Below are 24,522 nucleotides of genomic sequence, written 5' to 3' on the forward strand. Positions count from 1 at the left end.
GTTCCCACCCCCGGCTCCCCGGCGCCCGGCATCTCCGAGCGGACGAGGCGTCCCCCCAGAGGAAAGACGGGAAGCCGCAGACGCCCCCCGGAGGAGTCATCAGCCCCCCGCCCCGCCTCGGGGTCCCGTTCCTCTTGGGCTCCCCCTGACCACTCGGGCGTGCGCTGCAGAGAGGCCAGCCGAGCACCATTAGGACACCAGGCACTCGGGCCCCCAGCAGCATCCACTGGCCCACCCACTCGAGACCCACAGCCCAGCAGGCCGACCAGGCCGGACGCCGAGGCCTCGCGGTATCGAGCCTCCGTGCGCCCCGCCTCCTCGCCCTCCAGCTGGCCCCGCCCTCGCTCTCTCACCCCTCCCCCGCTCCCGCCTCGCTTCCCCGACAATCTCCTCGCGCTCCCGGCCCGGCACGCGCGCTGCGCCCGGCCGCCGCTGTCGCTGCCGCTGCCGCCGCCGCCGCCGCCGTCGCCGCGGAGCGTTCCTCCGCCGTTTAGGGCTTCCAGCTTCGGGCCGGAACCGGAAGTTTAGGGGGCGGGGCCGGCGGAGGCCAGGGGACCGAAAACGCGGCCGAGCCCTGAGCCCGGAGCCGGAGCCAGAGCCTGGACCAGAACTTGACCGCCGCCTGCACAGCCGCAGCCGCCGCCGCCGCCCGCCGCTCCTGCCCCGCGCCGTCGCCGCCGCCTCGGCCGCCACCGCCGCGAGCTCGGCCGCCAGTGGTCCGCGGACTTTGGGTGTCCGGGTTGAAGGTCGGTCCGGACGTCGGACCCAGCTCGGTTCCCTGACTGTCCGGGCGGCAGCGGACGCCGCCGCCACCGCCTCCTTGTCGCCTCAGCCTGGCGTTTTGTTCCGAGAGACCCGCGAGGCGAGCGGAGCTGACAGTGATTTTGACAGTGATTTAAACCCGCTTTTGTTGTTGTTGGCTTTTCGTTGTTTGGTTTTGTGTGTTGTGCGTGTGTGTGGCGGTTTTTCCCCCGTGGTGCATTTTTTTAAAATATATTATTATTGTGCTTTTTTTTCTTTTTTTTTTTTTTTTTTAAACCCCGTGAACGTTTTTTTGGTCGGGGCTTCCGAATATGTTTTATGACGGTTGATTTTACACCAGGAGGTTTGTCTCCGAGGAAGACCCAGGGAACTGGCTATCCAGCGAGAACTTCCTCCGGATTCCCCGGCGCCTCGGGAACATGGGAGCTGCTGCAAAGTTGGCGTTCGCCGTCTTTCTTATCTCCTGTTCTTCAGGTAGGTGCCGGCAGCGCGGCGGGGCTCCCGCGGCTCCGGCGGCCGCTGCTGCCGCTGCTGCCGCTGCTGGCGGCCGCGGTTGTTGTTGGGTCGGCGAGCTCCGTGGGAGCCCGGGGAGGATTCGCCCCCGCCCCGAGCCCCGCGGCCGCCACCCCCCCAGGTCTGATGGGGATCTGGAAACCTCCATGAATTTTTCTCGTTTCGAGTTGGGTTGGCGAACTGATAAGAGCCACTGCTCTGTTGTTGTGGAAGTGAGAAAGTCATGGTTTGTGGCCATAACACTGGATGACAGCGCTGGTTGGGTTGCAATTAAGCCGCAAATACCACAAGTGACAATTTATGCGAAGGTTTGAGACCTGAGAGGCGTATTCCCAAATGTCAGTGTGGCATCCTCTCGCATAAGGGTGTTTTTTTAAAAATCGTCTTTTAATTAGTGCTTCACCGGTGGTTATCACGACAGAGATCAAGTCAGTTGCTGCTTAATTTTGACCGTAAGAGACAATGCATCATATCGGCAATTTCATCTGGGTCTCCCCTCACGTTTTCTTCAACTCCAGTGTCCAGCAGTGTTAAAAATAGTTGTAGTTGTTGTTGGAGTGTTAACTATAACCCAGTGCAGAAGAGGTATGCCGCTGTGTGTTGGTAATGTGCTGGCTTTCAACCACCATTTATGTGCTCTTTTCTGGCATAGATTTTGCTTACCTACGGAATACTTATTTTAAACGCGTTGTGTTGAAGCATTGTTTTCGGTTTAGAACAGCCCGTTTGAAATTGTTCATACTGTCAAATACACAATAGTCATAAAATCGGTTTTGGTCCAAGGTTGGAAGAACAATCTGGCCCTTTTATATTTGAAATTTTGATTTTGTGAGAACATTCTATGGTTGCAACCAGTGGTTGGAAAACTATCTAGTCTTTTGTATTTGAAATTCTGTAAATGAATACAGCATCTAGCTCAAAGGTGTGCAAACGTACATAACAGGAGAGGTAGATAGAAGAAACAGTTTAAAAGTCACAATGAATCTATTTATCATAAAATTCAATATTCAGTTACTAGGTTGTGAGATAGAATTGTAAGGGGGGAAAACGAACTGACAGGTTTCATGGCCATGTCTTTATCTCGTTTGCCACAGGGAAATTAGAGGGTGGTAGTCTTTTCTTTGTGTACCTCTGTGGTGTGTGTGTGTCCATCCATCCTCCCTCCCCCCCTTTTTAATAGAATCTTTTGTAATGTATAGAATTCTGCTGAATGGTACATTTCCTTGTGGTTAATAAATGGATAAAGTCTAGTCTTATGTCTGTAGTGGTATTGATCAGTTCCGGGTGGGCTGAATGTGTTGTGAAATGGCGATCATTGCCAGAGATTAACCGAAAGAATCATGTCTGTTTAAATGGAAGAAGGAACATGCTTAAGGCAGGCTGACAGTTCTTTTTGTGCATGGTTTGGAGAGGAAGATAAACAATGGTGTCTCTGAAATGAATGAATACCTTGATAACATTAAACCTCTTGCTTTTGTGACATGACTTAACCACGTAGGTTTTTCCCCCGCAGTAGTACTCTTTCTCCTCTGCCTCTCTATGTTCTGGTTGGTGAACTCCTCTTGTTCAGATCCCTTTTTCTGATCTCCTGCCCTTGAGGAGGAGGGGCATCATGGCCACTGACCAAGGAATTGTGGACATTACTCCCTCCCAAACCCACCTGAGTCGCACTATTTGGTGAAGGAGGTTATTCTTGAGCATTCTCAAGGTATTCTGGAAAAGCAGGCTGTCGCTACAGATCTTATAGCTTTCTCTGCTTGGTTTGGGAGTAAAAAGAATTGAGAATTAGTTTCTTGTAGGATTGTTTTCACTGGGCTGGAGGTTAATAGCTAAAATTTTGAAATAAAGTAATTTTGTTGCTATAGAGCATATAGATGTTCCACTTACATTAAATTAATATTAAACGTTATTGCGTAGTTTTTTTAAAATAAACATTCCTAGTTGAACTAAAATATAATTCTATTGAAGATAATTGAAATAATCTTAAAGACTTTAATCCATATTTATACGTGAAGATTTTTAGTACTTAAAATGTCTGATTTTTTAAAGAGCTTTTGTTATGACTAAAATGTACTCTGAAAAAGGATTTTTATGTTTCTTTTCCTAATTGATTTTTCTATGTAGTATGTAATCTGGCATGCTGGAAGCATGAGGATGGCTATTTTTATAAGGATTTAAATATTTCTCAAGTTGTCAGTTTTTTGTTTCTGAGTATTTGATTTTTTTAATCAAATGGAGAATAGTAGTGAACAGTTTTATTTCAGGTGTTTAGAATCGGTGTTTACTGTTTTCTATAGGATTTTGTGGACTTTGATTTTTCAGTTTCCGTCCCATGGTATGTATACTGGAGAGTGACTGTGCAGACTATTCCTGTAGGATATGGCCAAGTGTATACTTTCCTCCTCTCATTCCAGGGGAAACATTTTTGAGTTTTGCCCTCATCCTGAAATGCCTTCAGATTCTCTCTGATTTTGAGTTTTTTCATTCCGCTTATCCTTCCTCAGATTGTGTTTCAAAACACAAATCTACTTAGTTTTTTGTTTTTGAAGCATTGTGGTTAATTTGTATCTTTCTCCACAATTTGTTAAAATGTGAGGATGAGTTTAATGCTTGCTCTGGTACTTGGGTTTTTCCTGTCTAGTGTGATGCAGCTATTGTGGTATTTGAGTTGCATTGAATAAGTTGAGAATTCCTTTGGATCTTTTGGGACCTGGAGCAGTCTGGTCTGTATATTTGATGAAATAAGAAATGGAAATAAAGTAATGATGTGCCTTTTCTTCAGTTCAGCTAGGCAATACTGTACGAGTGCGCGCGCACACAGTATTTCTGTGAGTGAGTGTATGTGTGGTTGGAGGAGGAATTGGCAGTGCAGTGAATCTTCTGGGACTCTTCTGAACTTTGGCTCACAAGTGATAGATATTAAATGCTTTGTTTTCTAAAAGGCAGAATCTCTTAAATGTTGTCTGTGATCAAATTCAAATATAATATATTGGAACAGCAGGACCAGAAGAAAAACAAAACAAACCCCCTGCCCCCTACCCCCAATTCATTTGGAATTATTTTTCTTTTTAGGATAAGCTAGTAGTTCTCAAGCTTGAATGACTTTTGTTTTCCTCCCCGCACCTCTGGGGGGATATTTGGAGACATCTTTGGTGGGGGAGGAGGGGAGAGTGTTCTACTGGCATCTGGTGGGTAGAGGGTAGGGTTCCTGTTAATCATCATATAATGCAGGACAACCTTCCATAACAAAGAATTATCTGGCTCAAAATGTCAATAGTGTTGAGGTTGAGAAGCCTTATTCTAAATTCTTAATTTTTAAAAGCATTAGTATATTAGCAAAAGGGTTCTGCTCCCCCTCCCACAGTCAGTCATTAAATTTTGCAAGTACATGGTATTGATCTCCAGGTGACATTTTATTGAAAGTGTTTGTGTTTTCATTATCTTTTAAAATTAGGATGGTAAAGGAAATAGGTTACTATAGGTAGGCACATTATTTCATCCTATTATACTTTAATAAACATATTTTGCTAACTTCTGAATATACTCTCAATTATTTGTTATAACTGAGTGCTCATGAAGACTGCATATTCATGGATATGATGAATGATTGGTCAAGGTATCAAGTTTAATTATATTTGCTTTTGATACAGTAGTGTCTTTGACATAATAATTATCTTTAGGGACATTTCCTTTTGTCCTTATTGAAATCACTGGGTGATGTGGTGGCAGCGGGGCGGGGGGGGGGGGGGGGGGGGTGTGTGTGTCTGTGTCTGTGTGTATGTATGTGAGAGAGAGAGATTAACATAGTGCTTGAAAGTTTTGTTAAGCTTCATATGGAAGAAATATGTTCACTATTACATGTTCCTTCAATGGTTTCAAGGTATAAATTCAGGTTTTTTTAAAGATAATTCTTTTGTCTACCTAACTTTAATTTCAAGAAACTTTTAAAGTGATTTCTTAATTACATCATTTTCTTGAGAATCATTAGCTGGGTTTTGGTTACCATTAGACTCATTGAGGCTGTATTAAGTAATATTCTATGATCTATCACAGACCCTTGTCATTTTTAAGATTAAATTTTGACCATAATTAATAAGTGCTTACCTTGATTTGAACTCTTGTTTTAAGGAAGTTAACCAGTCAGCCAGGATAGGAATTACAGTGAAACTCTTAAAATAAGTAGCACTACACTATTGAGAGGAAAAATTCTGAAGTCACTCCCACAAGAAGTATGCAAATAAGCCTCATACTGTTTTGTAACACACTGCCCCACGCATATCTGGTACTACTGACATTTCACCTTTTGGGTCCACCAGCCTCATTGTTTCATGAGAAGTAAAGCATAACTAAACCAAATGAGATTTTCATAATCTCTAAATTGTTCCTTTAGGTTCTAAAAGTATTTTGTTGCTTTTTTCCTTTGGAGGTACTCTTACATCTTATCTTTGGTGTCTTATAAATCTGTGATTTATATTTGTCTTTTCATGCTCTCTTATGTTGCCACTTGTCATGGTGCCCTTCAGATAGTAAGTTTGGTAAGGTTGGCAATGTTTGATGTTGAGGTCACTGGTACTTCTTCACTTTTTATTCCATATTCTGTAACTCATCTTTTCTTCCTTTCTCTTTCATTATAGTTTTTCCACTTTCCTCCCTTCTTAGTTTACTCTCTTTCCTCTTCTGTCCCTACAGTACTTCCCATACTGTAGGCTGCTTGCATGTGGAACCTACTCAAGGATGGCTCACTCAAGAGGGCTCACCCATGGTTTAAGTGAAAACAGATTTAATTTAGAATGCTTGAGAATTGACCAGATAGTCTTTTCTACTTTTATTTCATTCGTTGGTTTCTGGAATACTGCATACACACTTGGGAGTAGTGTTACTCTCTTGGAATCAAATGGCTTGAACTTTAGATTGTTCTTACTCTGTTTTTAATATTCTTTTTTTTTTTTTAACTCTTTGCTTTCAAAAAGTCTGTCTCTTTTTATTATTCATTCATCGTCCCTGTTTAAGCCAAAACTTGACCAGATCAGAGAGTATATTTATTGCCACAGCTGGGACCACATTAGACTTCTTCTGTGGTAGATTTAATTCTGTTAGGTTATGATAATCATGTCTAGACAGAACATTGATTTGAAATTGACTATTGAACATGAAAGTTCCAGGAATAGTGTATAGAGGAAGAAGAAGGAGAAGTTGAGAAGGTAAGAAAACTAATGTAGATAACAATTGACTTTCTGTCATTCCCCAACTAGATTTGTTAGTCACTTTCATTGACCCAGCACATCTAGTGGTCAGATTTTGTTTAATAAAGGGACCTAAAAAGGGAATATGTTTTTGTCTCTGAGGTTGGATTTCTTTTTTTTTGAGGAAGATTAGCCCTGAGCTAACTGCTGCCAATCCTTCTCTTTTCTCTGAGGAAGACTGGCCGTGAGCTAACATCCGTGCCCATCTTCCTCTACTTTATACGTGGGACGCCTACCACAGCATGGCTTGCCACGCGGTGCCATGTCCGCACCCAGGATCCGAACCAGCAAACCCTGGGCCGCCGAAGCAGAACATGTGCACTTAACTGCTGCGCCACTGGGCCGGCCCCTGAGGTTGTATTTCTTAAACTGTTAGCATGGTGGGCTTAAGGGAAAAAATTGGGAGGTTCTTGTGGATACTGGACAAGGATGTCATCATAGTGGTCAGTAGACTTCTGTTCTGGTGCCAGCACTGCCACTGTCTAGCTCATCTATCATTTTCTTACCTAAGTTATTGCAGTACCTTTCTAACTAAGACTAGCTAGTTCCCTGTTACTACTTCCTCTTTCAGTCCATCCACATAGCTCCTAGATTGACCTCATTAAATAATAAATCTGAATATGTCACTTGTGCTTCAAACTTTTCACTGACTGTGAGTCACCTTTAGCATAAAATCTAAAGTCTTAGAATGGCATACAAGGTCCTTTATCATTTGGTTCCTGCCTGTTTTCTCTAACCTAGTGCTTAAGAGTATAGGCTCTGGAGTTCGACAGTTTACATCCTGGTGTCACAACTTAACCTTGGGCAAATCACTTCACCTTTTGTGCTTCAGTTTTGTCATCTAAAAAATGGGGATATTAATAGTGCCTACCTCAGAGAGTGGTTTGAAGATTAAATGTCACATAAATGCTAGGTATTCTGCTCTTGCTCCTCATCAGCGTGAGTCCTATATTCCAGCTATACAAACTCGACTTGCAGTTTCCTGAATGTGTCATCCTTTATTTTATCACTGTGGTACCTTTGTACATGTTATTTCTTCCTCCTTTACCTGGCTAACTCTTTGTTTTTAGGACTGAGAAGTATCAGCTCTTTAGAAACATTTTCTCTGCCACCCAACCCAGATTGGTTAGCTGCTTTCTCTTCTTCTAACACTTTGTAAATAACCTTGATTCCAGTAATTACTGCAAGTGTTTACTTGCCCATATACACTTTAGACTGTGAACTCTTCAAAGACATCTTCTCTTTATCCACAGACCCCATCCTTGAACTGGGCACACAGTAGGTACTCATGAAATGTTTATTGAATGAGTAGAGTGAAATTTTTTCATTTCTGGACCTAAGTTTTCCCTTTATGCATTAAAGTGATAAACTAGGATTAGAGGATCTCTGAACTTTTTTCCTACTCTGAAAGCTTTATGATTTTATAGTTTTAAGGTTAGAGTTTAATAGTGACATTTTATTAGGAAAAAATGATTTTGCTGGTTGTTTTTGAGTGTCCTTAAGTTCTGTTCATTTTTTTTTTTTTTTTTGTGATTGGCACCTGAGCTAACAACTATTGCCAATCTTTTTTTTTTCGGCTTTTTCTCCCCAAATACCCCCAGTATATAGTTGTATATTTTGGTTGTGGGTCCTTCTAGTTGTGGCATGTGGGATGCTGCCTCAGCATGGCCTGATGAGCAGTGCCATGTCTGTGCCCAGCATCTGAACCAGCGAAACCCTGGGCTGCTGAAGTGGAGCACATGAACTTAACCACTTGGCCATGGGGCCGGCTCCCTGTTCATTTTTTCAAATGATGTGGCTCTGATCTTTAGACTAAATCTTTTAATATAGTTTGAATTGTATAGATTTAGAAGACATCTTAGAGATCTTTCAAGTTCAGTGGCTTTCGACTTTTTTGCCTATAACTCACAATAAGAAATATACATTACATCATGACTTAGTTCCCATATACATAAATGTGTATATGTATCAGAAATAGAAGTTTCATGAATTAATTCTTACTGTGCAGGACACTTTATTTTATATTTTATTTCATTAAAAATTTTTGATTATGACCCGTAATTAATTTGGTGACCAACTAATGAGTTCTGAACTCCTAAAAAATTCTGAACTAGTTCAACAATCCCTTATTCTTTCCATCCAGTACCCTGAGTAGAGAAGGAAGCTACATAAATAAACATGTGCAATAAGAAGTATGTGCACTGAAAACTATGCTCATTATTTAATCTACAATAGAGAACATGTGCCTAGGTATAGAATATAGGGAAAATTGCACCCAAGGGAAAACATGGACCTGTCCTGGCTGAGCTCTTCTCTTTTCTGGAGAATTGCATGAATTAAGCACACACAAAGGTGCTAAAAATTATATTGTAATTTTGAAGAGTTAAGATTTTTTCATTAGGAAAGGCTTGCTGGAGGAGATAGATCCTAATGAGCGGGATAAAATGTATTGGCAGGAGATCGAGAAGGATATTCATCTTAATATGAAGGAAAAGGCACAAAACAGGATCAGGAACACAGCATTTGAGAGTAAACTTGACCATGGATGGAAGGGAAGTTGAGATGGAGGAATTTTGACTAAATCTGAGGAGAAGATTTATGTGATGAAAGATGTTTATAATTGTTTGCAGAAGTAGAACAATCTCAGTTGAGAGGGTTAAATCCAAATGAAAAGTAATTAAAACTTGGAGGAGATAGAATTGGATGATGTAGATCTTGATGGATGTCCTAAATACATATACATGTAATATAGGGCAGAAAAGCAACTTGAAGATTAAAGTAGGATGGTAGCACTACAAGATAAAATTGGTAAAGAAATAGCAAGCCAGAAGAAAATAGGAAACTCTTTCATCACTAAAGAAATTCTACAGACAGATACGGATTTAGATTATAAGCATGAATGAAAATACAGACATGGATTTGGAAAATAAGAGTACATAAAAAACATGAGAACATGTAATATTCTTTTACAGGGGCAGGCACACTGTATGGTGGATATGTCTTCATACTGAGGTCGACTTAAAGAATTCTAAGCACTAGTGGCTCAATATTTTGTTTGTGTTTAAATAATGGTCAGATTCCACTAATTGCCTGAATTGCTCATGCTGGTCATCCAGATTTTATTCTTTGAAATCTAAGCAAGGCATTTTTCTCAAATAAGTTATACTGTTCTATAGAAGTAGATTTAGAAACTTTTCTGACTGGATATATGCAATTCATGCCTGAATCCTAAACCTTTTCAATACCGTTCTTTTGGACCAGATAAAAGCACTTTTTTTTTTTCTTGGTTGACTGTTTTTGTAGCTATAGTTACATTGGGAATCATTTTATTCTCTCATGTTGCTGAAGAAAATAAATGTAAAGCAATAAGATCATAATAAGAAGGACCCATGTAGGGAGAGATTGCTTTTTAAAAGATTTTAAAAATGAATCATCTTTACATATGGTAAGAAAAATAAGCGTATCTATATGTAAAGCTTTAAGGGAAGATTTTTGCTGGTTATGATTACTAACTTCACAATTTACATTTTATAGAAATGAGACCTTTATTAGGAAAAAACTCTTGGTCTTCACATGTTTATGTCTATAAATGATAAATCAAGCTTGTTCCAAGGCATTATTTCAAGAGGAAGTGGCATGAACAAGTTATGAGATCTTGCCAAGTTTCTAAAACTCTGAGATTAATTTTTTTTAATTTGTAAACCGTGATGCATTAAATGAAATAATATGCCACATAACACAGTAGCTGGTTTATAGTAGATATTACATATGTATGTTAGTTTTTAACTTGTCTTTAAGTCTTCTTTTTAAAAATATAGTGTGTAAAAAGCTTAAAAATATAGATTCAGTTCTTGGGGGATATTTTAAAATTTACTGATAAATTACTTATCAGTAATATAAAATAATATTCTGACTAAATGATTCAGCCAAAGAAAATATCAATAAAGAGTGCCAAATAGGGGCCAGGGTATATCTAGTACATTCAGATATCATAGTTCTTTTACAAAGAGTTCTTTAAGGTCTCGTTGTTCTAGCATGCATTAGAAGGAAACATTGGAGTAAGTCTTCATTTCTATTTATTTGTTGGAATTTAAAGTATTTTTCTTAGTTTCACTTAGACTTTAAGTTTAAAAAATTTTCATGTAAAAGTAAAGTCTTGAAGGATTCTCAAGTCTGCTTTTGGATAATGGCTTCAAGCTTTGAAAACATGATCGTTTGAGTTTTGAGATCAGTATTTTGAGTGTGTTATATAATATTTTGGACTAAAACTTAAGAGTTTCTCATTCAAATTCCCAGTTTCTTACTGACTCTTCTTTGACCTTGGCAACCACTAAGATCTCACTTTTCTCATCTCTAATTTAAAGAGGATGAAATAAGTATTCATTCATTTAACAACTAAATGTCAAACTATGTGCTAGGCACTATGCTAAGTAAACAGTACAGACATGGTTATGCCCATGTGGAGCTTCTGGTCATCAAGTAAGTAGTCTCATGAATAAAATAGTTACAGATTATTGCGTATGCTCTGACAGAAACAAATTAGGTCGTGAAAGGGTAACTCTTCATTTGCCTTACATATCACAATCTCTAACTACTTAGTTTATCTACCTATTTATTATCTGCCCTTTCCACTGCTAGAGTGTAAGCTCTGAGACAAGATGTCTCACCTTCATCAGAGTACCCCCTGGAAATAGCACAGGTTCTAGCACAGAGTAGCAGCTCAACCAATATTTGACTGGCTGCCTGAAGAAATGAATGCAGGGATAGGACTCAAGAGACAGGGACAAGAGCCTGTAGGGTTTTGCTCTAATGTGGGAAGGAGTTAGAATAAAACCCAAAGGGGAGTGGGAAGCAAGGAGTTTTAAGGAGGAGCTACATCTGGGATAGGTGTTAAGATCACTTTGGCAGCTATCTTGAAAATTTACTGGAGGTTTGTAAAAGTGAAGAGGTGAGACCAGTTAGAAGGCTGTTACATCCACCTTAGCAAGAGAGACTCTCCAAGATCCCTTCAGCTTTGAACATTCTCTGTATTCTGAAGCTTGCCTATGTTTACCAGTCTTCCTCTATTTTCTTAGTCATTCCATTTTTTCCCTACTTACCGTTGCTTAAAAAGAAATGGATAGTTTTATTGTGCACAGGAGAACTTTGAATGCAATGTCACACACACACGCACACACACAAACTCAAAAAAGATAACAAAACGCAGACCAGAGGATAGTGAATTTTTGTGACAAATTCCTGTGTTTAGATTTTGTGCATCTGCTAATTTATTTTCTTGTTTACTAAACATTCCTATTTCTCTCTGAAACTTGGACTTTACTCCTTTTCAAATGCCTATAATATTCACAAGATCACCTCTTTATTGTTTTAAACATGTAAAATACTGTATTGTTGGTATGGTTGAAAATTCAGAAGTAGAAACTCAGCATATCTTGTATCTTAATTTTTAGGAATTTGATATGTTTCTAGGTTATCAAAGTTGTACAATAAAGGCTGAAAGGATAAATAGCTAATACTGTGGGCTATTATTTATACTCAGGGCTGTGGCCTCTAACTCTAAGAAGTCAGCTTGACTATTTTTATCTGTGAAAGATTTCAAGCTTCTACTGTTGGTGGGAGGGGGAGGTGGTGCTTGGCGCAGGGAAATCAACTCTGTATTGGCAGAAGTTCAGCAGCAGCATCTTTGACTAGGAAAACCTGCATTATTACACAGAGATAAAACCAGAAGAGACGTTAAACTTTACTGAATTTAAGAATATGAGAGTGGCTGCCTCTTTTCATTGGATTTCATTCATTTTGGAAGCAAGTAAAGCTGTCTGTCTTTGGTAAGCCACCTTCTTTGAAGAAGTGTAGTTTCATCCTGTAAATATTAAAGACCATTTTATTTATTATTACCTTAAGTAAAGTAGTTCTAGGAAAAGAACTGGTTGCTTGGTTTTGTGTTACCTGGTAGTAGAGTTTCATACTGCAGGATTAGTGAATAGAATTTGCTAATTATTTTTATTTAAGCTGACTTGAAATTACTTGCATAAGTACACTTTAAAATGACATGGGGAGAAATGAAACGTCTGAGTTAAAAGAGAATGATAAAATGAGGAAGAGCAGTTCTAAGATATTAACTTATACAAGATGGGTATGGTAATAGTAAAGCAATTTGATTAGTAGGCATTCAGAAGTTGAATAAGACACCTTTCTGAATGACTAGGAAAAATGAATAGCTACTGACAATCCTTTTATTCTATATAAACATTATATAACAAATCTTACCAGGTAACCTTTTTTATTCTCTTCCTTAATTCTTTAGAGATACAAAAACTAGGTTTGGGTGATGAATTAGGAAATTAATTGATAATTATATTGTTTGTTAAAATGTAAACAGAGATTGCCTATTAACTGAGAAGGTTAGACGTAATGGAAGCAATTAAATTAGGAGGCTTTAACTGCTGAGAGGGCCTAACAAACTGTCAGGTACTATTTTCTCCAGTAACTCCTTCTATCAGAATGATTTCATGAAGAATAAACTACCCAAGCTGATCCTCACTTATGAAGGATGGAGTAAAATTAAAAGATTAGGGTCAGAGAAGAGTGTTAGTTATACTTTTTCCCTTTTGAATCATGAAGGTTGATGATGAAGGTTTTCATCTTTCTCCACAGATTTTGTCTTTTGCTACTGTAGCTTGAGAATAGCCCCTACTGAGAATTGTAATTCCTAGTTTTTTCCAAGATATGGAGAGAAATCAGCTATAAACCAGAGAGCGAAGAGTACATGAGCTTAGTTTGTTATAGTTTATAGAATTTTCTATCATTGGAACATGTGGTTGGCCAGTAAGGGCTGGCCAATAGAATTAAAAGCAGATCTTGTTTGCACAAAGGTAGCTGTTGGTTGGAAGGAATGGTTTTTTAGAAAACAAAGGGGCTGGTCCGGTGGCCCAGTGGTTAAGTTCATGTGCTCCACTTTGGCGGCCTAGGGTTTCATCAGTTCGGATCCTGGGCACGGACATGGCACTGCTCCTCAGGCCATGCTGAGGTGGTGTCCCACATAGCACAGCGAGAGGCACTCACAACTAGAATCTACAACCATGTACTGGGGGTGCTTTGGGGAGAAGAATAAAAAAAAAGAAGAAGAAGAAGGTTGGCAACAGTTGTTAGATCAGGTGCCAATCTTTAAAAAAAAAAAAAAGTCAAACAAAAAGGAAAAAACAAAGAAACAAACAGCAGTAAGAATGTCTATCTCAAATTCAGTGAAAGTAAATGATTATGAAATTCTGGGCTGGTTTGGTAGAAAGAGCATACATTCTGTACAGAGAAAACTTGGATGTTGGGCCTTTCTTTACTATGGTGTAATATACCATGTGAACTTGGGAAAATTTCATAACCTTAGTTTCTTCATCTGTAAAATGGCGTTTATAATACCTCACAAGATTACAGTGAGGATCAAAGGTCATATACACAAACATGAGACACTTGCGCATATATATGTCTGTGTGTGTGTGTATATATATATATATATATATATATATATATGAAACTTTTGAAACTTTGAAATATTATTCCAGATATTTATAATTAATGCAATGACTTCTTCAAGGAGTAGAGAACAATAGGAAGGATTCACATGAACTGTAATAACACTTCTAATTCAGAATTTGTGGTTCTTTTTTTGGGGGGATGATTAGCCCTGAGCTAACTAACATCTGCTGCCAATCCTCCTCTTTTTGCTGAGGAAGACTGGCCCTGAGCTAACATGCATGCCCATCTTCCTCTATTTTATGTGTGGATGCCTGCCACAGCATGGCTTGCCAAGCGGTGCCATGTCCGCACCTGGGATGTGAACCGGTAAAGCCCGGGCCACCGAAGCGGAATGTGCACACTTAACCAGTGTGACGCCGGGCCGGCCCCAGAATTTGTGATTCTTCCTTGGTAGACATTATCTTTATGCTGTCTATGGATAAAGGGATTAATTCCATAAAGAACTGAATATAAAAGATTGGAGAATGTCTATTTCTTACCATGACCTTAAAGGCACTGCTTGATATGGCCTTCCTCCAGCCTCATCCTTTGCCATATTGGCGCTCTGATGGTTCCTACAACAAACCAAGTGCTTTTTATTCCTCTCAGCTTTTTTTTTCACTTGCCTTCCAGTAATATTTATAAGGCAGACTATATCTGACTTATTCACTGTAGTTTCCCAAGTGTCTAACACGTAATAGGTGCCTAACAGATACTTTTGAATGAATGTTGAATGCTTTCAAGTGCTTAGGACAGGGGCCCACAGACTTTTTTGTAAAAGGCCAGATAGTAAATAGTTCAGGCAGTCTCTTTTGCAGCAACTCAGCTCTGCCAGTTGTAACACAAAAGCAGTCATAGATAATATGCAAATGAATCCGTGTGAGTATGTTCCAATAAAGCTTTATTTATAGATGCTGGAATTTGAATTTCATATGTCACAAAATATTGCTATTATTTTGATTTTTTTAAACCATTTAAAATGTAAAAACCATTGTTCAGGGCTGTACAGAAACAGGCTGCAGAGTGGATTTGACCCACAGGCAGTAGTTTACCAACCCCTGACGTAGTACATTGTATTAAGTAGCACACCTCCCCCAATTTAGAAATATATTGTGTTCTAAAAACTTTGTTTGGAATGTAGGAACCATTTTCGTATTGGATAATTGTCATATCTGTTGATTAACTTGACCAATCTACAAGCCTGCTTTACCTCTGGTGCTCTGTATTCCAGCAATACAACTTTTACTCCAAGGAATAACACTGTCTCTGCCGGAAAATGGATTTAGTATTCTTTCTTGGACCACAAGAAACACCGACTCTCCCCAGCACTATCAGAATTTCCTTCTTCTCTGTTCTCTCTTCTTCTACCTGCTGTGCTTTGTGTCTTGAGAAGTACCCTGCCTCCTGGGGCTCCAGTAGGGTGGTATGGTGATGAGACCAAAAAAAGCTGTGTGTGTGTGATTAGGGAGGAGGGAATGGGAGGAGAAGGGCTAGGGGGAGAGAAGACAGAAAGAAAGAAAACAGAAAATATCAGAATGAATCACACATAGTATAGATAGTATTGTTTTGTGAAACCTCTATTTGTGTGATTATATGTATTTATGTACTGGGTCACAATGAAAAATGTGTTTCTTTCTGTGGTTTGGGGTCAGAAAGTTTGAAAGCCCATATTCTAAGGGTTTGAGATACTGATCCTGAGATCTTTTTTCCCCTCTTAATGTATATGAGAGCCAAATGAACCCAATGAAAAATGTAAAGGAAGCCCTTTGACTGCTTGCTAGAGTGTGTTTCTGGTACTGAGTTACCTTATGAGGTAGCTATCTGTTTTACAGATGAGAAAACAAGGTCATGTAGCTATTAAGCTTCACAACTGAGTTCAAACAGATGCTTACCTTACTTTAGAATATGTGCTTTGTCCATTATACCAAGTTGTTTTTCCTGTAGGGAAAGAAGCCACGTATGACCTCCATTGTGTTTTAGGGGATAGAAAACAGGCCAGTTGGTGGCAACTCACCAGATTTCTTGAGATGAGGCATTGGCTTTTAAGTATTAGGACAGGGCCATTGGAAGAACATGGTTAGGAACTCTATATGAAGAATGACACAGTATGTAAGAAAGGAGGGGACTCTGTCATTTTGCCTTTATTTTTTCTTCTTCCTGCTTTGTACTACTATCCCTGCTCCTTCATACCTTACCACTAGTATGGGCTCTTAACTCATACCGGAAACAGCAAGGGCTTGAAGATGAGGTTTAGTGAGGAAGGGTAGTACAATCTTGTCTTTAGCTCAAAGGAGAATGAGGAGGGAAACCCAAGTAGCAGGGCCACCTGGCCACCCAGATGGGTTGCCTCTTCCCAGGTGGCAATTTGTAAGTGGGTGTAGGTAAAACAGGGCCTGCTATTAATTGTGTTACAAGCAGAGTCTTGGCTTTGGAGACTCGTAGCTTTGATATGCTAATTGAAATAGTTCTTTTTTTGTTATTAAGGGAATGCCTCTCTTAAGCAACACTTGGTTGGTCCAGATTGTTACTACTTTTAAGTACTTAAAAATCATAATACATGTCTAAGACATCTCTGTTTCTCTTGTGTATTGAGTTAGCAAGTATGGTGAAAACTAATTTAAGCTGATTGTGATCTCTAACTTGATTTGGAATTGTCTTGGGAAGAAAAAGATTGAAAGGAAAGCTATTGTTCTTAACTAGGAATGTAACAAAACTGTAGGGAACATCTGATACCTGGTTAATTGAATGGAGAGATGACGAACCCTTATAAAATGTGTTCGTCTTTCTCAGGCTGAGTTGGGATTCTTTATTTTGCTGTGGGAATTGCTAATTCTTGTAGAATTAGTTTCAAGTAGTAATATCTGAAGTCATAGATTTTATATCTTTTAGCCCTATTGCTTACCCCTATGGTACTGCTTACCGTATTCTGTATTATAATTGCTTGTTAATATGTCCATCTACTAGCTGACCTTGAGTTCTTTCAAGTTCATTCAATGTAGTGCTAAATTAGTGTTTGATGTAGGTTAAGAGCACTGGAGCCGGAGTGCCTTGTCTTGTATTTTGGCTCCATTATTTTCTTGCTTTGTGACCTAGGGCAAGTTATGTAACCTGTCTGTGCTACGGTTGTCTCATCCAGAAAATGGAGATGATAATGGTACTTTAACTTTGTACAGTTGATACTTTATATATTATAAAGTACATTTGAGTTAATATATGTAAAGTGCTTTGAATGATGTCTGGCACGTAGTAAGCATTCTAAATAACTCAATAAAAAATAATAGTTGAAAGATAAGCCACAGACTGGGAGAGAATATTTGCAATATTTGATAATATCTGATAAAGGACTGTTGTCCAAAATAACTCTTAAAACTCAACAAGAAGAGAACAACCCCATTAAAAAATGGGCCAAAGACTTTAACAAACACTTCACCAAAGAAGATATACAGATGGTAAATAAGCATATGAAAAGATGCTCAACATCGTATGTCATCAGGGAAATGCAAATTAAAACAATGAGATACTACTACACACCTATTAGAATGGCCGCAATCTGGAATACCGACATCCCCAAATGCTGACAAGTATATGAAACAACAGGAACTCTCATTCATTGCTAGTGGGAATGCAAAATGGTACTGCTACTTTGGAAGACAGTTTGGTGGTTTCTTATATAATTAAACATCCTCTTAACATGTGATCCAGCAATCATGCTCCTTAGTCTTTACTCAAAGGAATTGAAAACTTTTGTCCACACAAAAACTTATACACCGATGCTTATAGCAGCTTTATTCATAATTGCCAAAACTTGGAGGAATCAAGATGTCTTTTAGTAGGTGAGTGGATAAATAAACTATGGTACATCCAGACAATGGAATATTATTCAGTAATAAAAAGAAGTGAGTTGTCAAGTCATGAAAAGACATGGAGGGACCTTCAATGCATATTACTAAGTGAAAGAAGCCAATCTGGAAAGGTTACATACTGTATGATTCCAACTGTATGACATCTAGAACAGGTAAAATTAGAGACAGTAAAAAGGTTAGTGGTTGCCAGGGGTGTGGCAGGGTGGGGGCCATGAATAGGCAGAGCACATAGGATTTTTAGGGCAGTGAAAACATTCTGTATGATATCATAATGATGCATATATGTCATTATACATTTGTCCAAACTCATAGAATGTACAGCACCAAGAGTGAACCCTAAGGTAAACTATGAACTTTGGGTGATTATGATGTGTCAGTATAGGTTCATCCTAGCTAATAAACGCACCGCTCTCATGAGTGATGTTGATAATGGGGGAAGCTATGCGTGTGTGTGGTCAGGGGGTATGTGGGAAATCTCTGTACCTTCCTCTCAATTTTATTGTGAACCTAAAACTGCTCTTAAAAAAAATAAAGTCTTAAAAAAAAGTTGCTAATGCTGCCTGTTGTTTTTGCCTAACACAGTGTCTAGCTTTGAACTGTTTATTGAACATGAATGAGTACAATGTATGAATCTAAAACTGAGGCCATTTCAGTATATTTAGTGAGGGAGTCTCCTTTTGCAGATGGCCATGCTGTTTTGTTCAGAATACAGTAGTGTTTATTTATAATATTTATGTTTATATATTTATTGGACTCTGGTTTAATTCTAGAGCATCAGTTGGTTTTCAGGGAAGAATACTAACATTTTCAATTATGTAATTTGGTGGTATTGTTTTATAGAGAGATTTAGGGAGGATCTTTTCAGAAAACTACAAAATAGAAGGGAATAGTGTGATATTCAGTAGTATATTCCCAGATGAGAGCACCTCAAAACCTTCTTTCCAAAATGAGATAAAGACAAAAGGGAGTGAGTATATTAGGGCAATAACTGAAATTTCCAAAAGTATATATTGTTTTGTTTTCTCAGTATTTGAATATCAACATTTATTTGAATATCAACATTTTCTGGGAAGCTAACTTCCATTTATTAATGCTTTGTAGTTTTCTAAGTGATTTCACATATGTGCCTAGTTGATCCTATTTGAACCTATTTGAAATACGTTTCATGTTTGTCTTGTTGTTTTTTTTGGTGAGGAAGATTGGCCCTGAGCTAACTTCTGTTGCCAGTCTTCCTCTATTTTGGATGTGGGATGCCACCGCATCATGGCTTGGTGAGCATGTGTGGGTACATGCCAAGGATCCGAACCTATGAACCCTGGGCCGCTGAAGGGAAGTGCACCAACTTAACCACACGCCTCTGGGCTGGCCCTTTGTGTGTTTTTTTGTTTATTTAACTCAGACCCTGAGATAATAGAATTTGCCTGAAGTCACTAATCAGTGGGGTTAGAACTTAAACCCTGATTTTTAAGATCAGTATTCTTTTGTAAAAGTAAAGAATGCTTACCAATTTTTCTCTCATCCTCCTCTGTCATCTCCCAGCCTTAGGGGGGGAGATGTTTGCAGTCATTTATAGAGGTAGTTGCTTTGCAGATAATTCTGTGCCGCACTTTGAGAAATCCATGCTTGGTGGGGAACGGGGAGCCAGAAGAAGCTATATGGCAGTAGGAAGCAGCAAAGTGAGCCCAAATTCCAGGGCAGAGGTGGTTATGCTCTTGCTTGGATAGCTTGATAGCAACCAAAAGTCCACACATGTTAATTGTTGCTGAAGGACATTGTAGGTAAGTCTTGCCTTTAATTGCTATAGAAGTACTTTTCTCAATCACTTTTGCTTTTTATGAAGAATGGTTAATTGTTTTCCTAATGGGCCATTATTAGGTAGTCCTGTTATATGTGTTGGAATTTTACATTATTACATTTCTTTTCTCTCTCTATCTTTTTTTTTTGGTGAGGAAGATTGTCCCTGAGTTAACATCTGTGCCAGTCTTCCTCTGTTTTATATGTGGGATGCCGCCATAGCATGGCTTGATGAGTGGTGTGTAGGTCTGTGCCTGAGATCTGAACCCACAAACCCTGGGCTGCTGAAGCAGAGTGTGTGAACTTAACCACTATGCCACCAGGCTGGCCCCCATTATTACATTTCTTAGGTCACATTTGGAACTGGCAAGTTATGTCACAGCCCAATCATTATGTAAAACAATGTTATTAATGATAATCATTTGTTAAAACTTCCGTTATTAACAGCCACCAGTTATTTCATGCTCTGGGCTAAGTGGTTTTAAGTCTTAGTGATAATGTGTCTGACATGCCCTACAAGATAAGTGTTATCCCCATTTTATAGATGAGGAAACTGAGACTCAGTGACTTGCCTCAGGCTGCATAACTATGTAAGTAGCAGAGCCAGTTTATGTGACCTAGGTCTACAGGGCTTAAATCTATTTTTTGTGTTGAATCAAATATTCTGAAATATATGTAAAAATAGGAGTTACCAATTCCAGGAAGCATGACTTTCTTTGAACCTATTTTGCCAACGTGCCCTCCCCCTGCCCCGACCCTGACAGCAGCTGCTATTGCTGGTACTCCTTAAAAACTGTGATGTAGTAAAAGATGCTAAGTTAGCAAATTGAGTTGATCGGCTACCGGTAGCAGATATAACAGACCTTTCTCTACCTCTTAAATTAAAGTAATTGTTTATCCACAGCTGTTTAAAGACTGAGAAACAGAAGTTGTTCCTTTTGGTTATACAATGAGCCAGAATCAGAACTAGGTCAGAATTCATTTGCTCTGATCACCACTTGAGTAATTAGTGAATCAAATGATCAAAGTAAATGCAGCTTTTAAAGATGATTATACCTTGATTCAGAGAGATTGAGTTAATTGAAATTTGCTCACGTAGGAGAAAACAAATCCAGCTTCTTTTTGACTCATATTTGGAAAATAATTTAACGATAGTGGTCATTAATTGCTCATTTGTTGCCTGTTACTTATGTTGGGTGGGTGAGGAAGAACACGTTCATTAAGTATGAATGGTTCTGATACTTGGATTTGTGGTTCCCTTGCCCACATTCATATTAGGACAGATTGATAAAAAGATATAACGCATACTTTGTTATCCAAATCCAAGGACTTCAGTTTTCTGGTACTATAACTTTTAAATTATAGATTAGCTTGCAGAAAAGTGAAAAATGCTGAAGAGAATAGGAAGAAAAGGAAATCTCTTATTTTTGTATTTCTTAGACTAGGACTAGTGAGTAGAAGATGGCAAATGAGTAGTAGAAACTAATAAATTCATAGGGATTTGGTTTGAACTGAAGTGGCTGAATTTATAGAAAAATGAATATTGTCGTATCCTTAATCTGCTTAGCTGTAATTGAAATCAGCCAACATTTAAGGGGTGTCCACTGTGTGCTTCTCAGAATGCCATGTACTATGGAGGTTACAAAAGGAATATGAAGTCTTTGTCTAGGAAACTAGTCACTTTGGAATGATAAACCTTATACTCTAAACATAATACACGTTCTGAAACTGAGAAGGTAAAATACAAAAACATTTGACACATAAATTACTAAAATAATGTCAGCACTAAGTGATACTTCTTTTTTTTGGAGGCTTTCGTTATCTTTTAAGACTTCATTAGGTGAGGAATGCCGTTCACATTCTCCTTGATCTAGTCTTTTTGAGTCCTTGATTTTGTGTCTTCCTGAATTTATGGCTGCTAAAATAAAAGCGCCATGAGGCTTCATGTTTATCACTGCATTCCTAGTGACCAGTGCTCATTAAATACTTTTTGAATAAATTAGTATGAAAGAGTCTCCCCTTTTCCTCTCACTGTCTGGTTTCTTGAAAGTTTTCTATCCTACGCTGGCTTCACATCTATACCTTTTGTTTTCTCTTCAACCCATTGTTACCTGAAGTAAGTGAAATAATTTCCTCAAAGATTAATGATTTTCTAATTGCCTAATCTAAAGGATTCTTGTTATCTATATTGGGTTACTCCTTGAAAGTCTTTTGTCCCTTTACTCTCTGTTTTTCTGAATACAGCCCCTCACCACCTCGATATTCAATCCGCCCATACTTTTAGTTTTGTGTTTCCCAGAATTCAATCTTTATGGAATTCTTTTTTTTTTTTGAGGAAGATTAGCCCTGAGCTAACTGCTGCCAATCCTCCTCTTTTTGCTGAGGAAGACTGGCCCTGAGCTAATATCCATGGACATCTTCCTCCACTTTATATGTGGGATGCCTACCACAGCGTGGCGTGCCAAGCGATGCCATGTCCACACCCGGGATCCAAACCAGCGAACCCTGGGCCGCAAAAGCAGAACATGAGAACTTAACTGCTGTGCCACCGGGCCTGCCCCTCTTTATGGAATTCTTAATCTTCGTACCCTTCCCTGCTGAAGTAATCCATCTCTCGTCTTTAGTTCTTAACTAAATGTAGACATTCAAAGTTATACCTCTGACTTTGTTCTCCCTCTTGAGCTCCAAACTTATTTGTTAGTCATCCAGTAAGCATTAAGTGTATGTGAGAACTGGGAATATGGAGATGAATAAGACACCATATTTACCCTAGAGGATTCACAGTTTAGTTAGAGGAGAATGATTAGTAAACTAGCAGTTATGTAGCACATTATATTAGAGTGCCTTGGGACTACAGAAAAAGGTGACCTAATTCATTTTGGAGGGAGTCAGGTAATGTTTTCTGTCAGTGATGCTTGAGGTGGTTGTGAAGGATGATTAGGCGTCCACCAGTTGAATAAAGTGGCAGGGATATGTTACATTGTCTCTGTCAAGTCTGGTGGGTGTGCTCCCTTATGGTGAGACAGCCCATTATGGAAGTCTCCAAGGACTGAGGACATAGAGTCTCAAGGCACAGGGTGAGAATTGTCCAGTACAGCCAATGTCATGGCCAGCAAAATGGTATCAAGCGTTAAATCCAGAGGGAGGTGACTGTAAGAACAGGAGAGTTAATAAAATCCATTGCTACTCAGTCAAAAGCAGTATGTGTAAGGGAATGACTTAGACCAAGGCTCTGAAGGTGATGTGTGCTACATTTGCCCTTTTCTGTGATACTTGTATGTTGTAGCAGTGGTCATAACAAGTTAAAGCAGTGCTTCTCAGGCTTCAATATGCATATGAATCACTTGGAGATATGCTCATGTGTCAGTGGGGATACATTCTGAGAAATGCATCATTAGTCTATTTTGTCGTCGTACTAACATCATGGAGTGTACTTACACAAACCTAGCAGGGATAGCCTACTACACACCTAGGCTATCTGGTACTAATCTTATGGGACCACCATTATATATGCATTCATCGTCGACTGAAACATCTTTATATGGTGCTTGACTGTAATGTTAAAGTGCAGATTTTGATTCAGTATGTCTGGAGTGGGGCCTGAGCCCCAGCTCCCAGCGATGCTATGCTGTCAGTCCCTGTACTTTGGGTAGGAAGGGATTAAAGGAGCCGAGAATGGCCAGACAAATGCAGAGGAAACAGCTTATACAGGGACATGAATAATTATTAAATGTCTGAGGAACTGGAATTAGTTCATAAGACCTAGATCATAAGGCATATTATGGGGCATGGAGCAGTGATGGGGGGGGATGAGTCTGCAGAGGTGGACAGGGATCAGATCATGAAGGGCTCCATTTGCACAGGAGTGTTACCTTCATGCTGAAGGCTGTGGAAAGGCCATTTTGAGCCCAAGGATGCTTCATCACATTAGAGCTTTAGCATGAAGAGATGCTTTAAATTTTCAACAAGTTGAGGTCAAAGTACTTGTGGCTCATCCTGATAGTGATGTCAAATAAGTAGTGGATACAGATCTGAGCTGGAGAGAGAGTTGAGTCTTCAGCCAATAGGCATACAGGCATGAAATCTGTTTTGCAGAAGGAAAACCAAAAAGAGAACCAAAGATTAAATTCTGGGGAACACTTAACGTTTTCAGGGTAGGGAGCGAGGACACGGAAGAGCTTGTAGAAGAGAGCAAGATGTTGCTAGAAAGGTAGAAGGAAAACAAGTATAGTGCCATTGTAAGAAATCTAGATGGAGGGAATATTCACCAGCGCCAGAGAGATCAAATAAGAAAGATCCTGAAAAGTCACCACTAGATTTGTCAATTTGGAGATGATTTATAACTTTAGCAGGAGACATTTCAGTGGAATGTTGGAGACAAAAACCATGCTGTAGAAGATGAGGAGTGAAATGTAGATGAGGAAGCTGGTTCAGCTGTGGTCAGTTACTTTTTAAGAAATGTTGGCTAAGAAGGGATGTAGAAATATAGGAAGAAAGCTAAAGTTGAGATGTTTATGTGCTTGAGGGGTTGGTTCAGGAGAGAGTTTATAGAAAAGGGGAAAATTAAAATTTAAACCTTTTGGAGCCAGAAACTTGAGTGCCATCTTCAACGCTTACTTCTTAGTGCTCTGCCAAAACTGGGAAATTACTAAATGCTGTAACTTTTACCTTCTGAATATTTCTTGAATCTATTCTTGCCTGCCCATTCCCATCACCAGTGTGTTAGTTCCACCCTTACCATCCCTTGCCTGGATTCTTAAATGGACCTTTTTTCCCCCACTCCAAAACAAAGCAAACAGAAAAGCACCAGGGAAAAAGAAAACCCTTCTTCCACATTC

The 24,522-nt window shown here is 39.3% G+C and overlaps 1 protein-coding gene across 3 annotated transcripts in view; it reads left to right on the top strand.

Moving 5' to 3' along the window:
* Positions 1–373: 373 nt before the first annotated feature.
* The window catches only part of ACVR2A (activin A receptor type 2A), an 85,309-nt gene continuing 61,160 nt past the window's right edge, over positions 374–24,522 (top strand). The window contains exons 1-2 of one of the 3 annotated variants that reach the window (XM_070240560.1): positions 374–746; positions 1,103–1,236. In XM_070240560.1, coding sequence (XP_070096661.1) covers positions 1,182–1,236 — 55 coding nt within the window. In that variant the 5' untranslated portion in view covers positions 374–746; positions 1,103–1,181. Of the gene's footprint in view, positions 747–813; positions 1,237–24,522 lie in introns of those variants that run through there. The other 2 variants (XM_070240559.1, NM_001242549.2) reach the window with 2 other exon arrangements.

The sequence above is a fragment of the Equus caballus genome, chromosome 18, assembly GCF_041296265.1.
Source record: "Equus caballus isolate H_3958 breed thoroughbred chromosome 18, TB-T2T, whole genome shotgun sequence".
Lineage (NCBI taxonomy): Eukaryota > Metazoa > Chordata > Mammalia > Perissodactyla > Equidae > Equus > Equus caballus.